This window comes from Eleginops maclovinus, chromosome 12, assembly GCF_036324505.1.
Source record: "Eleginops maclovinus isolate JMC-PN-2008 ecotype Puerto Natales chromosome 12, JC_Emac_rtc_rv5, whole genome shotgun sequence".
NCBI lineage: Eukaryota > Metazoa > Chordata > Actinopteri > Perciformes > Eleginopidae > Eleginops > Eleginops maclovinus.
In genome coordinates this window covers 28917937-28931085 of record NC_086360.1, presented here as the reverse complement: position 1 = coordinate 28931085, position 13149 = coordinate 28917937, and the positions used below count along the sequence as shown (strand labels likewise).

General features: G+C 47.7%; 1 protein-coding gene across 2 annotated transcripts in view; it reads left to right on the top strand.

Annotated features, from left to right (window-relative positions):
* unc5db (unc-5 netrin receptor Db) overlaps positions 1–13149 on the top strand; it is a 150189-nt gene that overhangs the window by 109403 nt on the left and 27637 nt on the right. The window contains exons 6-10 of one of the 2 annotated variants that reach the window (XM_063896439.1): positions 1881–2048; positions 4237–4401; positions 5349–5381; positions 9567–9752; positions 11660–12022. In XM_063896439.1, the coding sequence (XP_063752509.1) occupies positions 1881–2048; positions 4237–4401; positions 5349–5381; positions 9567–9752; positions 11660–12022 (915 nt within the window). The remainder of the gene's footprint in view (positions 1–1880; positions 2049–4236; positions 4402–5348; positions 5382–9566; positions 9753–11659; positions 12023–13149) is intronic. The other variant, XM_063896440.1, reaches the window with a different exon arrangement.

The window sequence follows — 13149 nt, the reverse complement described above, 5'->3', positions numbered from 1 at the left end:
GATTACACAATACCACCACAATGTTCCCCTGCTGTTCCCTTTAGTGTTTACTTCATGTCTTCTTCTGCTGTTCCCTTTAGTGTTTACTTCCTGTCTGTCTTCTTCTGCTGTTCCCTTTAGTGTTCACTTCCTGTCTCTCTTCTTCTGCTGTTCCCTTTAGTGTTTACTTCACACCTCTCTTCTTCTGCTGTTCCCTTTAGTGTTCACTTCCTGTCTCTCTTCTTCTGCTGTTCTCTTTAGTGTTTACTTCCTGTCTGTCTTTTTCTACTGTTCCCTTTAGTGTTTACTTCCTGTCTGTCTTCTTCTGCTGTTCCCTTTAGTGTTTACTTCCTGTCTCTCTTCTTCTGCTGTTCTCTTTAGTGTTTACTTCCTGTCTGTCTTCTTCTGCTGTTCCCTTTAGTGTTTACTTCCTGTCTCTCTTCTTCTGCTGTTCTCTTTAGTGTTTACTTCCTGTCTGTCTTCTTCTACTGTTCCCTTTAGTGTTTACTTCCTGTCTGTCTTCTTCTGCTGTTCCCTTTAGTGTTTACTTCCTGTCTGTCTTCTTCTGCTGTTCCCTTTAGTGTTTACTTCCTGTCTGTCTTCTTCTGCTGTTCCCTTTAGTGTTTACTTCCCACCTCTCTTCTTCTGCTGTTCCCTTTAGTGTTCCCTTCCTGTCTTCTTCTGCTGTTCCCTTTAGTGTTTACTTCCTGTCTTGCATTAAGTACTCAGGTATTGGTGTTTGTACTCTGTGTGTGGAGCAGTTTCCTCTCTGGAAGCTGAATGCTTCTCAGAGCTGTGTTCCTGCAGGACCTCTGGTTCATAAATACTTAATAAGCAACATTCCTTTAAATGAGATTAAGACACACTGGCTTATTTCCCTTCATAAAGTACACATTGATTTTGAATGAGAGGCAGTAAATTGAGTGTGTGAATAATACATGTGTTGGAATAAAGAGGGAACATGGCGATGGGTGTCTTAATCACTGGTGTAGAAACCGAACAGTGATGTGAAGAGGCGTGTAAACAGCGTGTCAGTAAACTGTGGTGTGTACTGACTGCATTTAAAGTCCTTCTCTCAACTCAGGAGGGACTTTCTCAAACACAGTTCCTTTGCCGAGTACAATTTAAATTCTGCACATATCAAAATACCTTTTCTGCTTTCCCAAATATTCACTCATACACGTTTTTCGCCATCACGTTTTTGGGGTGTTTTTTTATACTGATCTTTAAGTGTGGTATCAGTTTTCAACTCTTATCGCTTTTGTAAATTAATCCTTTGTTATTTATAATATTTATTAAAATGATTTATATTATTTATTGTTTTTCAAAATAAAAAAAAGAATAGAACAAAAGAGAAAACTGCAGAAGAGGATTTGGGCTTCATGAGTACGTGTGTTTTTAGGTCTGACAAATTGCAGAATTCTGATTTCAAAAATCCAGAATTTTATGAAAACTAGAACCGTGTCTAATGGAAGTCAAATCTATTCTGAAAACGTTTTCTCAACGACCCAAATCCTCTTCCATGGTTTTCTGTTTTGTTTGGGTATTTTTTAAATTTTGAAAAACAATAAGTAAAATAAATATTGCAGTACAGTATAAAGTATTTGATCTATATCATGAATACCAGCTGCGTCTCATCTGGAAACATGTATTATTAAATCCATTTTTCGAGGGAAGGAAATAATATTTATGATCAAATGTCTTTTAAAGCGTTTAGCTAAGTTGGTGCAATACACCATAAAGACTCAAACTTAGGACAACAACAACAGTGCTGACATGTTTACTCCAAACAAGCCAGACCATAATAAGAGCTGCTGCATTGGTTCAACTACAAGAGAACCCACTCAGGAACACCCCCCCCCTGCTTGTGTTACTCATTCTCCTCTCTCCTCTCTCTGCAGTGAACGGCGGCTGGTCGCTGTGGACCGAGTGGTCTAACTGTAACGTGCCGTGCGGGCGGGGGGTGCAGAGGAGGTCTCGAACCTGCACTAACCCGGCGCCTCTCAACGGGGGGGCTTTCTGCGAGGGCATGTCTGTCCAAAAAATCACCTGCAACGCCCTCTGCCCGGGTCAGTGTCCCTACAGGACTACACACTCCATGTACTGATACTAGAGTCCGGGTTCCTCCCTGACCACCAGCCCACCTATTACGTTACTGACTACATCAAATAACAGCTGGACTCAACATTTAAGAATGGCTGGAGACCAGGGGACACTAAAGAGAGACGCACACAGCTGGAGACCAGGGGACACTAAAGAGAGACGCACACAGCTGGAGACCAGGGGACACTAAAGACAGACGCACACAGCTGGAGACCAGGGGACACTAAAGAGAGACGCACACAGCTGGAGACCAGGGGACACTAAAGAGAGACGCACACAGCTGGAGACCAGGGGACACTAAAGAGAGACGCACACAGCTGGAGACCAGGGGACACTAAAGAGAGACACACACAGCTGGAGACCAGGGTACACTAAAGAGAGACGCACACAGCTGGAGACCAGGGGACACTAAAGAGAGACGCACACAGCTGGAGACCAGGGGACACTAAAGAGAGACGCACACAGCTGGAGACCAGGGGACACTAAAGAGAGACGCACACAGCTGGAGACCAGGGGACACTAAAGAGAGACGCATACAGCTGGAGAGCAGGGGACACTAAAGAGAGACGCACACAGCTGGAGACCAGGGGACACTAAAGAGAGACGCACACACCGCTAAGCTAAAGGTGGCTAATGTTGGGCTATAAAGGATCTACAGGATAACATCCAACAACACTTTTAGAAACGATTCCAGACGAGGGGACAGGAAGGACTAAAATGCTGACTCATGTCCTGGTTTTAGGACTCATTCCTGCAGCTCTCTACAGTCTGTGTAGTGTTTACCAGCATCGACAAGTCCTGAGAGAGAAACATCCTCTCACCAGCGGTCAAGCTTCCTCTCTGCAACACAAACACATCATTAGCATTTCAAGTATCTGTGAAGAAGCCACAAAGAAAGTGTAGGTTGCTCCGCACAAAGGAGAATTACCTTCCCCCGGCCGCCCACAATGCATCAGAGCTGCTGCCAGAAAATCTCGAGGCGCCATATGGTCTCCCAGTGTTTGCTAAGCTGAGCATGATGAGCTCCTTCTGATCAGATGACAGGAGTCCCAGATATTAGCATGCACCAGGAGCTCTCCGTTTCATAGCCTCCCATCAAATCCCATTATGCAAACAGGCCCGGGGGATGGCGGGGAGAAAATATCCGCCAAGTTGCACCACCATGTGTGTGTTTGCCCCCTAAGGAAACATTGAAATGTGTAATGTGTGTAAATATAGCAGCAATATGACAGCTGAGACAGTGCGTGCAGCGACATTAAGGACGAGACTTGTTGGTGTTTGTTGGAAAATTGGAAGGAAATATCTTTATCTCACAGAACCAGTCGGACGTTTGGGGAAATATCTGCTTTCTTTCCAAAGTCATATACAACAATCTGGACCTGCAGTCAATATCAGGATGTGTTTAAGCTCATTTATTTTAAACAATGCAGTCGTAGAGGATTAACTCTACCTCAGTATAAAATTGAGGTCCCTTGAGTGTGGACTGTGGAGCCCTCGATGCTAACGCAAACGATCGGTGCTAATTAGCTTTCTAGCTAACAGCGGCTATTATAACTTCCTGTGTGGTCCCAGCAGACGATGCTTCACGGGGAAAATCACGAACGTGTTATTGATGACACACAGAGACGTCATGGTACTGGTATCACATATTATCCGGCCCACTGAAACGGAGCAGGAGTTTGACCTCTAGCTCTTCCCTAATGTTCAGCATGTACTGCCAGATAGAGAGCTTTAATTAATGAGCTGCAGTAAACTACATGTTAGCATTTAAAGCCAAACTTTAGAGGTTATTCTGGTGAGAGTGACTCAGAGTGACTCAGAGTAACGCATCACAGTTCAGAGACAGGAATAAGTTCTGGATTACATTTTGGAAGTAACTTGCCCAACACTGGCGGAGGACAAGGACGCTTTTCAAATTGAGACACAGCACCAGCCTGCTAAGCTAGGATAATCAGTCGGAGTCAGAATGCTATATTTACTCCAGGGAGGAGGACGTGTTTTTTTAAAGTTGCTCTTTTTTAGAATATAAAATGAAATAAAACAAAGAAGTAAAAATGATTTTTAATTAAACTAAATCAAATCAAATAAAAAAAAGAGTAATTCAAAATGAGTGCACATCGTTAACTTCTCGGTCCTTGTGTCCTCCACCTGCAGTTGACGGAGGCTGGGACGAGTGGAGCGAGTGGACGGTGTGCAGCAGTCAGTGTGAGAAGCAGCGCAGCCGGGAGTGCACCTCCCCGCCCCCCCGTCACCGGGGGAGAAGCTGCGAGGGGAACACCGAGGCCACGGAGAACTGCACCGACGGACTGTGCACTCAGAGTAAGAGCTTCCTCCTGCAGCACCATCATCATCATCATCATCATCACATACTCAGTCACAGGGAGAATCATGTAGGAGCAGCAGGTGTGTGTTGGGGTGTGTTGGTGTGTGTAGTTGACACACACTGCATGGCAATGTATGTCGATGTGATGCTCACTTGACATCTTGTAACGTCAGGCCGGATCACACTCCGAAGGATGAAGGGAATGAAATGTCACCGCTCCCAACGCTGCATGTTTTACTCACCAGCATGAGATGAATACTCTTAAGGGGTTCAGAATGGGGTGATGCCAGGAAACCATCTCTCTGCTGGTCAGAAAGGGTTTACTGAGTCCAGAGATATGGAGCTGGGGTCAGATGTCTGGTCAGACGGCAGAGACAGCTTACGGAGAATAAATAGGGGATGGATGTCCGGTGGGTCTGCGGGGGACGAGTGGCAGGCAGCAGGCTGACACTGAGACTGAGATTTCTGATCCTTTCTTTACTCTCCTTTTTTCTGGAGAGGAAGTAAAGGAACCGGAGCTCTGGATCTATTTGTTGTTGGAGGTGCGATATATGACTCAGCAGCTTTAAGACAAGAAGACACTATTATATTCAGCTTCGCTCTGATGCAGGAGTTACACCTGAGAGTGGGCGGGGCCTAATTTAGACAGGAAGTGACGTTAGCGCCTCATGCTGTATTTTCTAGAAACTAGATAGTTTAATCCGTTTTCCACCATATGCATTTGAAAAAGTCTGGAACTTTTCTACCTTTTAATGATTATTTCATCACTCAATGGTGTGCATCAGGGGTCCATGAGCCCACTCCCCTCCTCTATCCCTATCAGCTAGCTGACAGTGAAGATACCGGTCATTATCAGAGATCTAAATCCCCGCCGTCACCTGACAGTCGCTCGGACTTTAATCACCACTTTCTCTCCTCTTTGTCTATCTCTCTGTCTTTGCAGATCGAAAGCTGCTTCACGATGTTAAACCTCAAAGTGAGTCCTTTCTTTCATCTTCCCCCGGCCACTAACATGCACTGCCCTGAATCTACCCTGAGAGATGATACACACTGAGTTTAGCAGAAAGAGTGATGGAAGTTAGTTTTGAACATCTGATGATCCACCACTCCTATTACTGTTGTCTGACTCACGATACATGCACCAGCAAGGACAGTAATCAAGTGGAAAGGAGGATGAGGGAGGGGTCAAAGGGATATAGGAAGGGAGGGATGACGGGTTAAAAGGATGAAGGGAAGGAGGGATGAAAGGATGAAGGAAAGGAGGGATTAAAGGATGAAGGGAGTTAGGGATCAAGGGTGTGAGGACAGAAGGGATGTAATAAAGGGATGACGAGTCCAAGGGACGATGGGAGGGATGTATGGTCCAAGGGACGGTGGGAGGGATGTATGGTCCAAGGGACGGTGGGAGGGATGTGTGGTCCAAGGGACGATGGGAGGGATGGGTGGTCCAAGGGACGATGGGAGGGATGGGTGGTCCAAGGAACGATGGAAGGGATGTATGGTCCAAGGGACGGTGGGAGGGATGTATGGTCCAAGGGACGGTGGGAGGGATGTATGGTCCAAGGGACGGTGGGAGGGATGTGTGGTCCAAGGGACGATGGGAGGGATGTGTGGTCCAAGGGACGATGGGAGGGATGGGTGGTCCAAGGGACGATGGGAGGGATGGGTGGTCCAAGGGACGATGGGAGGGATGTGTGGTCCAAGGGACGATGGGAGGGATGGGTGGTCCAAGGGACGGTGGGAGGGATGTATGGTCCAAGGGACGATGGGAGGGATGTATGGTCCAAGGGACGATGGAAGGGATGTATGGTCCAAGGGACGATGGGAGGGATGTATGGTCCAAGGGACGGTGGGAGGGATGTATGGTCCAAGGGACGGTGGGAGGGATGTGTGGTCCAAGGGACGATGGGAGGGATGGGTGGTCCAAGGGACGATGGGAGGGATGGGTGGTCCAAGGGACGATGGGAGGGATGTGTGGTCCAAGGGACGATGGGAGGGATGGGTGGTCCAAGGGACGGTGGGAGGGATGTATGGTCCAAGGGACGATGGGAGGGATGTATGGTCCAAGGGACGATGGAAGGGATGTATGGTCCAAGGGACGATGGGAGGGATGTATGGTCCAAGGGACGATGGGAGGGATGTATGGTCCAAGGGACGATGGGAGGGATGTATGGTCCAAGGGACGGTGAGAGGGATGTATGGTTCAAGGGACAATGGGAGGGATGTATGGTCCAAGGGACGATGACAGGGATGTATGGTCCAAGGGACGGTGGGAGGGATGGGTGGTCCAAGGGACGATGGGAGGGATGGGTGGTCCAAGGGACGATGGGAGGGATGTTTGGTCCAAGGGACGATGGGAGGGATGTATGGTCCAAGGGACGGTGAGAGGGATGTATGGTCCAAGGGACGATGTAGGGAGAGTGGGGGGAAGAAGGAAGGGATTAAGGGTTGAAAGACTTTCGGGAGTAAATGATCTAGGAAGGGAGGGGGAATGGATCAAGGAATGGATATAGGGAGGAAGTGAGGGAGGAATGAATGGTTGAAAGAATGTAGGGAAAGAGGGATGAAAGGACGAAGGGAGTTAGGGATCAAGGGTGTGAGGACAGAAGGGATGTAGTGAAGGGATGACGAGTCCAAGGGACGATGGGAGGGAAGGATGTAGTGTTTGAGAGATAAAGGGATGTCGGGAGTGAAGGAAGGAGGGAGGGATGAAGGATAGAAGGGCTGTAGGGTCACAGGATTCTAAGGTCTTAGCTATCTCTGCTTGCTTGAACTGTACGGTGTGATCCAGTATTAACCCTAATTGAGTACAACCCTCACGTCTGAACACACGGACGCTCATGACTCACGCGTTTCATTATTCAACTTTTTATGACAAGCGTGAAGCAGCAGCTGTGGCTTCAGTCTGAGCGGAGGAGGATCGGTTGTGACAGGTGAACATGTGCTGCGTTGTGAACGATTAATGGCTCCTAATTATGGCTAACGAGCTAATTTGACCAATTTACGTCCTCACCGTCCTGCGATGGCTCTCAATCACTCCGGGAGTTCAGCGGCTGTGAGGATGTCAGGTGTTTCATTTACCTGCAGCATCATCAGATGGGAAGTACATTTACTCCCATTCTGTATTTAAGTACAAACGGTAAATATGATCTCCCTTAAATCAGACTGTAGTTCACCTGCAGTAAATCCAGCAGCTACCCTGCAGTATACAAAGCCATTAGAACTAGCTGCACCTTTACCAGCTCTGAGAACACTTTAATGATCAATCATTATAAAACATATCAGAGATATTATTCTGAAATGGACCAATCAGACAATGACTACTTTTACTGTCACTACTTTAAGTACATTTAGAGGAGAGTACTTTCTACTTTCACTGGAGGAACATTTAGAATACTTTCACTGTGACAGAGTATTCCTACACTCTGGTACTTCTACTTTACTCAAGTACAAGACCTGAGTACTTCTACTTTACTCAAGTACAAGACCTGAGTACTTCTACTTTACTCAAGTACAAGATCTGAGTACTTCTACTTTACTCAAGTACAAGACCTGAGTACTTCTACTTTACTCAAGTACAAGATCTGAGTACTTCTACTTTACTCAAGTACAAGACCTGAGTACTTCTACTTTACTCAAGTACAAGACCTGAGTACTTCTACTTTACTCAAGTACAAGATCTGAGTACTTCTACTTTACTCAAGTACAAGACCTGAGTACTTCTACTTTACTCAAGTACAAGACCTGAGTACTTCTACTTTACTCAAGTACAAGACCTGAGTACTTCTACTTTACTCAAGTACAAGACCTGAGTACTTCTACTTTACTCAAGTACAAGACCTGAGTACTTCTACTTTACTCAAGTACAAGATCTGAGTACTTCTACTTTACTCAAGTACAAGATCTGAGTACTTCTACTCTGTGTGTGATCATCCTTGCAGGAATACTCTAAATTAATTTCCCTCTGATTGGTGTTTGAGACGTGTCCTGTGCAGCGGCTCAGCGTCTGTTCACGCTGAGATATCCATCACCACCATTAGATCCAGGCTGCTGGGTGCAAAGGCAGTTAGCCCCCCCCCCCATCATGTCAGCAGCTTGAATGGGATGTGTAACAGTTTAGAGGAACGGCTGGACATGTTCGTCTGATCTGCATAATGTAGCACGCGGAGATAAAGCAGATGGTGATCTCCATCTCTGCACCAACAAAAGTGTCTCTACTTTAAAGAGTCCTCTCCTGCTGATGTTCAGGTGTATATCAGTGTGTAGAGTCTCTACTTTAAAGAGTCCTCTCCTGCTGATGTTCAGGTGTATATCAGTATGTAGAGTCTCTACTTTAAAGAGTCCTCTCCTGCTGATGTTCAGGTGTATATCAGTATGTAGAGTCTCTACTTTAAAGAGTCCTCTCCTGCTGATGTTCAGGTGTATATCAGTATGTAGTGTCTCTACTTTAAAGAGTCCTCTCCTGCTGATGTTCAGGTGTATATCAGTATGTAGAGTCTCTACTTTAAAGAGTCCTCTCCTGCTGATGTTCAGGTGTATATCAGTATGTAGATTCTCTACTTTAAAGAGTCCTCTCCTGCTGATGTTCAGGTGTATATCAGTATGTAGAGTCTCTACTTTAAAGAGTCCTCTCCTGCTGATGTTCAGGTGTATATCAGTATGTAGTGTCTCTACTTTAAAGAGTCCTCTCCTGCTGATGTTCAGGTGTATATCAGTATGTAGTGTCTCTACTTTAAAGAGTCCTCTCCTGCTGATGTTCAGGTGTATATCAGTATGTAGTGTCTCTACTTTAAAGAGTCCTCTCCTGCTGATGTTCAGGTGTATATCAGTATGTAGAGTCTCTACTTTAAAGAGTCCTCTCCTGCTGATGTTCAGGTGTATATCAGTATGTAGAGTCTCTACTTTAAAGAGTCCTCTCCTGCTGATGTTCAGGTGTATATCAGTATGTAGTGTCTCTACTTTAAAGAGTCCTCTCCTGCTGATGTTCAGGTGTATATCAGTATGTAGAGTCTCTACTTTAAAGAGTCCTCTCCTGCTGAGGTTCAGGTGTATATCAGTATGTAGCGTCTCTACTTTAAAGAGTCCTCTCCTGCTGAGGTTCAGGTGTATATCAGTGTGTAGCGTCTCTAACTGTACACCTGTTTCTGTCCCGTGTCTCCAGGTATGGACAGCTCCAACGACGTGGCTCTGTACTCGGGCCTCGGGGCCGGCATCATCACAGTGGCCATCCTGGTGGTGGCGGTGATGTTGTACAGGAAGAACCACAGCGAGTACGGTGTCGACGTCATCGACTCCTCCGCACTCACTGGGGGCTTCCAGTCCTTCAACTTCAAGACCACCAGACAAGGTAAGGGGGGGGGGGGGGGGGGGATTGCTAGCGTGTAGCAGCCGCAGGATTTATCCCTCCATTATCAGTGAGAGGAGCTCTTCTTTCACAGACATGTTTCTTTGTTATTGTCAAGCTGCAGAAAATCAATCCCCCCACCCCCCCATCCACCTTGCTGCAGACCACACATTAGCCTGTCATACTGCCGACCCCCACCCCCCCTTTCAGATTACACCTCCCTGACCCCTACTGGATAAGTGTGAGGACCATCAATCCACTTTCTGCCTCGCTGCAGGATCTCTGTCGCTGACGTTTCTGGGTTAGCACGAGTGATAGCCTTCGTGGGGGGGGGGGGGGGGGGTCCACGCCTCATATCTAACCCCCCCCCACCGTCAGTGTGGTTGTATTGGTGTGAGGAGCTACATTGTGCAGGTCATAAATCCTGTTTTAAGAGGCCAGCTCTCCACCGGACTCAGAGGGAGAGTCCCAGGTACTGGTTATTATGGTCCCAGGTACTGGTTATTATGGTCCCAGGTACTGGTTATTATGGTCCCAGGTACTGGTTATTATGGATACTAAGCTGAAGGTACGCAGAGGGAAACTGAGCGTTGACTTTCATTAAATGTATTATGTCAACAAATGTCACATGACAGTATCAGGTAATAATTCAGTGCATTTAATGCGTTCAACTTAAATGTGTCTATAGAGGTAGAGGCCCAGAAACGCCTCCGTCAGTCTCCTGTGTTACTTCCGGAACATAGTGACATCACTATGTAACACTGGCGCTCCTATTGGCTTCGCTCCAACACATTGAACATGATAGGCTGAGTAGCATGACATGTAAATGTAACTCCGGATTGAACTTGAGTAAATGTTCTTTACACGTGACCCGAGTCCTTCCCTAAATGTAAAGTCTAAAAGCACTCGTTATGTTCACGGTTCTTTTACAGCGATTCTATAAAGCTAATACATTTTCAGCTTTTATGTCCCACAGAACAATCGAAGAGTGTTTAAGGTTGTATTTCATCCATCTGGAGCAAAGTTCACATACGTTGTGTATAATTGAGGTATTATACACATTAAGCCACCCCCAGGGGAGAGATCCAGGGAATAGAGCCGTATATTATCTCAGTGTCTCGCCTCAACCTCCAGGATCGAAGGTGACCCCTCCCAAAGCCCGCTGGTTCTAGTCTAGTGTACCCTTTAGTTTCATTCAGTAATCCAGAAATGAATCACCAGATGAACCGATACCGATTATCTGCAGACATGTTTTAATTAAAGAAGCAGAGGCAGACAAAAGCAACAGGGAAAAGCAAAGTTTTGAAAAACAACACCTCCACCCCCCACCCCAACCCCACCCCCCAGTGCCCCCTCACTCATCACGCCTCCGGTAATTAACGATCCCCCTAAAAATAAACCGACATTACCCCCCCGCCCTGCAGCAGCTGGGCAGCAAGGACTCTGCGACTCGTCTGTTATCTTGGCAGCGGCGGCGGCACCCCCCCCCTGCACACTGGGAGCTCCTCTCATTTACAGAGCAGTCCCCCCCCCCTGTCCGTCAGGAGGAGCTGACTCCAGCAGATGGATTATGGAGATCCAGCTGTGTGTGTGACTGGTAATTAAATCCAGCGGCCCCCACCTGACCGTGACTCAGCGACCCCACCTTGTGTCCGGGTCTTAACGTCGTAACCCCCCCCACCCACCTTGTGTCCAGGTCAGAGCCCCCCCCAACCACATCACCTCTGGTCTCCTGCCCGGTCACATTGCTCTGATCCGAGCAGGACATTATGTCTGCAGCTCACAGAGTCCTGCTGCGACCCCGGACATGTTGAGACCCCCAGCGTGTCATGTTAGAAATGTAAGGGAGGGGTCTGCAGCACACAGAGACTACATCAGGGTACTGAGCGCATTTCCCCGTGTGTCCGCAGGGAACCCTCTGCTGCTGAACTCCTCCATGCCTCCGGACCTGACGGTGGGCCGGCCCTACAGCACCCCCCTCTGCTTCCAGGACGCCGCCGACAAGGAGCTGTTCGACCCGCTGCCGGACATCAAGGTCAAAGTGCAGAGCTCCTTCATGGTGTCGCTGGGCGTGGCCGAGCGGGCCGAGTTCCGAGCCAAAGCCCCCCCCGCCGACACCTTCCCGCGGGACCCGAGCTGCGACTACAGCGGCACCGCGGACCGGCGCAAGAAGGGCCTGCTGACGCTGAACGGGCCCCTCAGCACGGGGAAGCAGCTGAGGACCAGCGGCGTGTTCGGGCCCACCGGGGGCCGCCTGGTGGTGCCCAACTCCGGTGAGTGTAACAGGAAGTAGAAACAGCACCGCCTCAATATTATCTGAGGGTATGTGTTCCAAACTATTAGTTAGGTGAGAAGACATTAAAAAAAACCAGACTGGGACTACTTTCCTCCAAAGAAGTAGTCCCTAGATAAGTATAGAAGAACCAAAATGCATCCTGATTTGAGTGCCGTTTCCATTAGTCTAAAATAAGGCGTGAATCTGCCCTGTGATTCGTATCGACTCCACGGTGGAAGATGTGCTTCCTTAGTTTATGCTTCACACTTCCACCAAATTTTGTTAGAATCAGGGAAATCATTTTCCAGTAATCCTGCTGAAAAACGGACGATAAATCCAACCAAGGACTAACCCTAACCCTAAATCCATAAAGAACAGCCTCAGCTTGTCAAGGTTTGTGCATCTGTTGTGGATCCATACTATCCATTACTGCCCCCGCATGAAACCCTGATGAATGTATATATAAGCTGCTGCTGAGCTCCGCGGCGGCGCTGCTAGCTGTTTGTTATTCCTGCGTGCGCTCGGCGCTCTTGGCTGCAGACGAGGTCACGCTGTAGTCAAGTCGCGCCGACACAAAGCGCGGATTAGAGGAGTTACCATGGAGCGGTGTAGCGCTGTCAGCGGGTCAACAGTCCTCAGTCCTCGAGGAGGTGAAGTGAAATCAGCGGAGGAGTCACACAGTCGAGAGCAGCTGCGGCACGGAGCAGTGCTCATGACACTGCCTGCCATATGGAGGTGGGATAGCAAAACCATATTCCACTCGCACAACAGAATATTTGATGCTAGTTGTTTTTTCTTGAAGTGAAGAGAATCATCATTCCTTATGTGGTTAAAATGTCCTTTTGAATAGTGCATGACTTTAGAAACAACGCTCTGAATCCAGTTAATGTCCCGACTGAATGAAGCACCGTCAGGTTTCTCCACTCATTGTAACACAGCTTCATTTTCCACTGACAGCAAACACCTTAAAGTCCCATCCCAGAGATGACTGAGGCATTACAGAATATTCAGCTGCTAGAAGACACCTTTATCCCCCCTCCTCCCCCTGCTTCTGTGAGCCTTTGATTGTAAACGCAGGTTTTGATTCGCTCTCATCTCTGCAGAGAGGAGCCTCTCGAGTCCCGG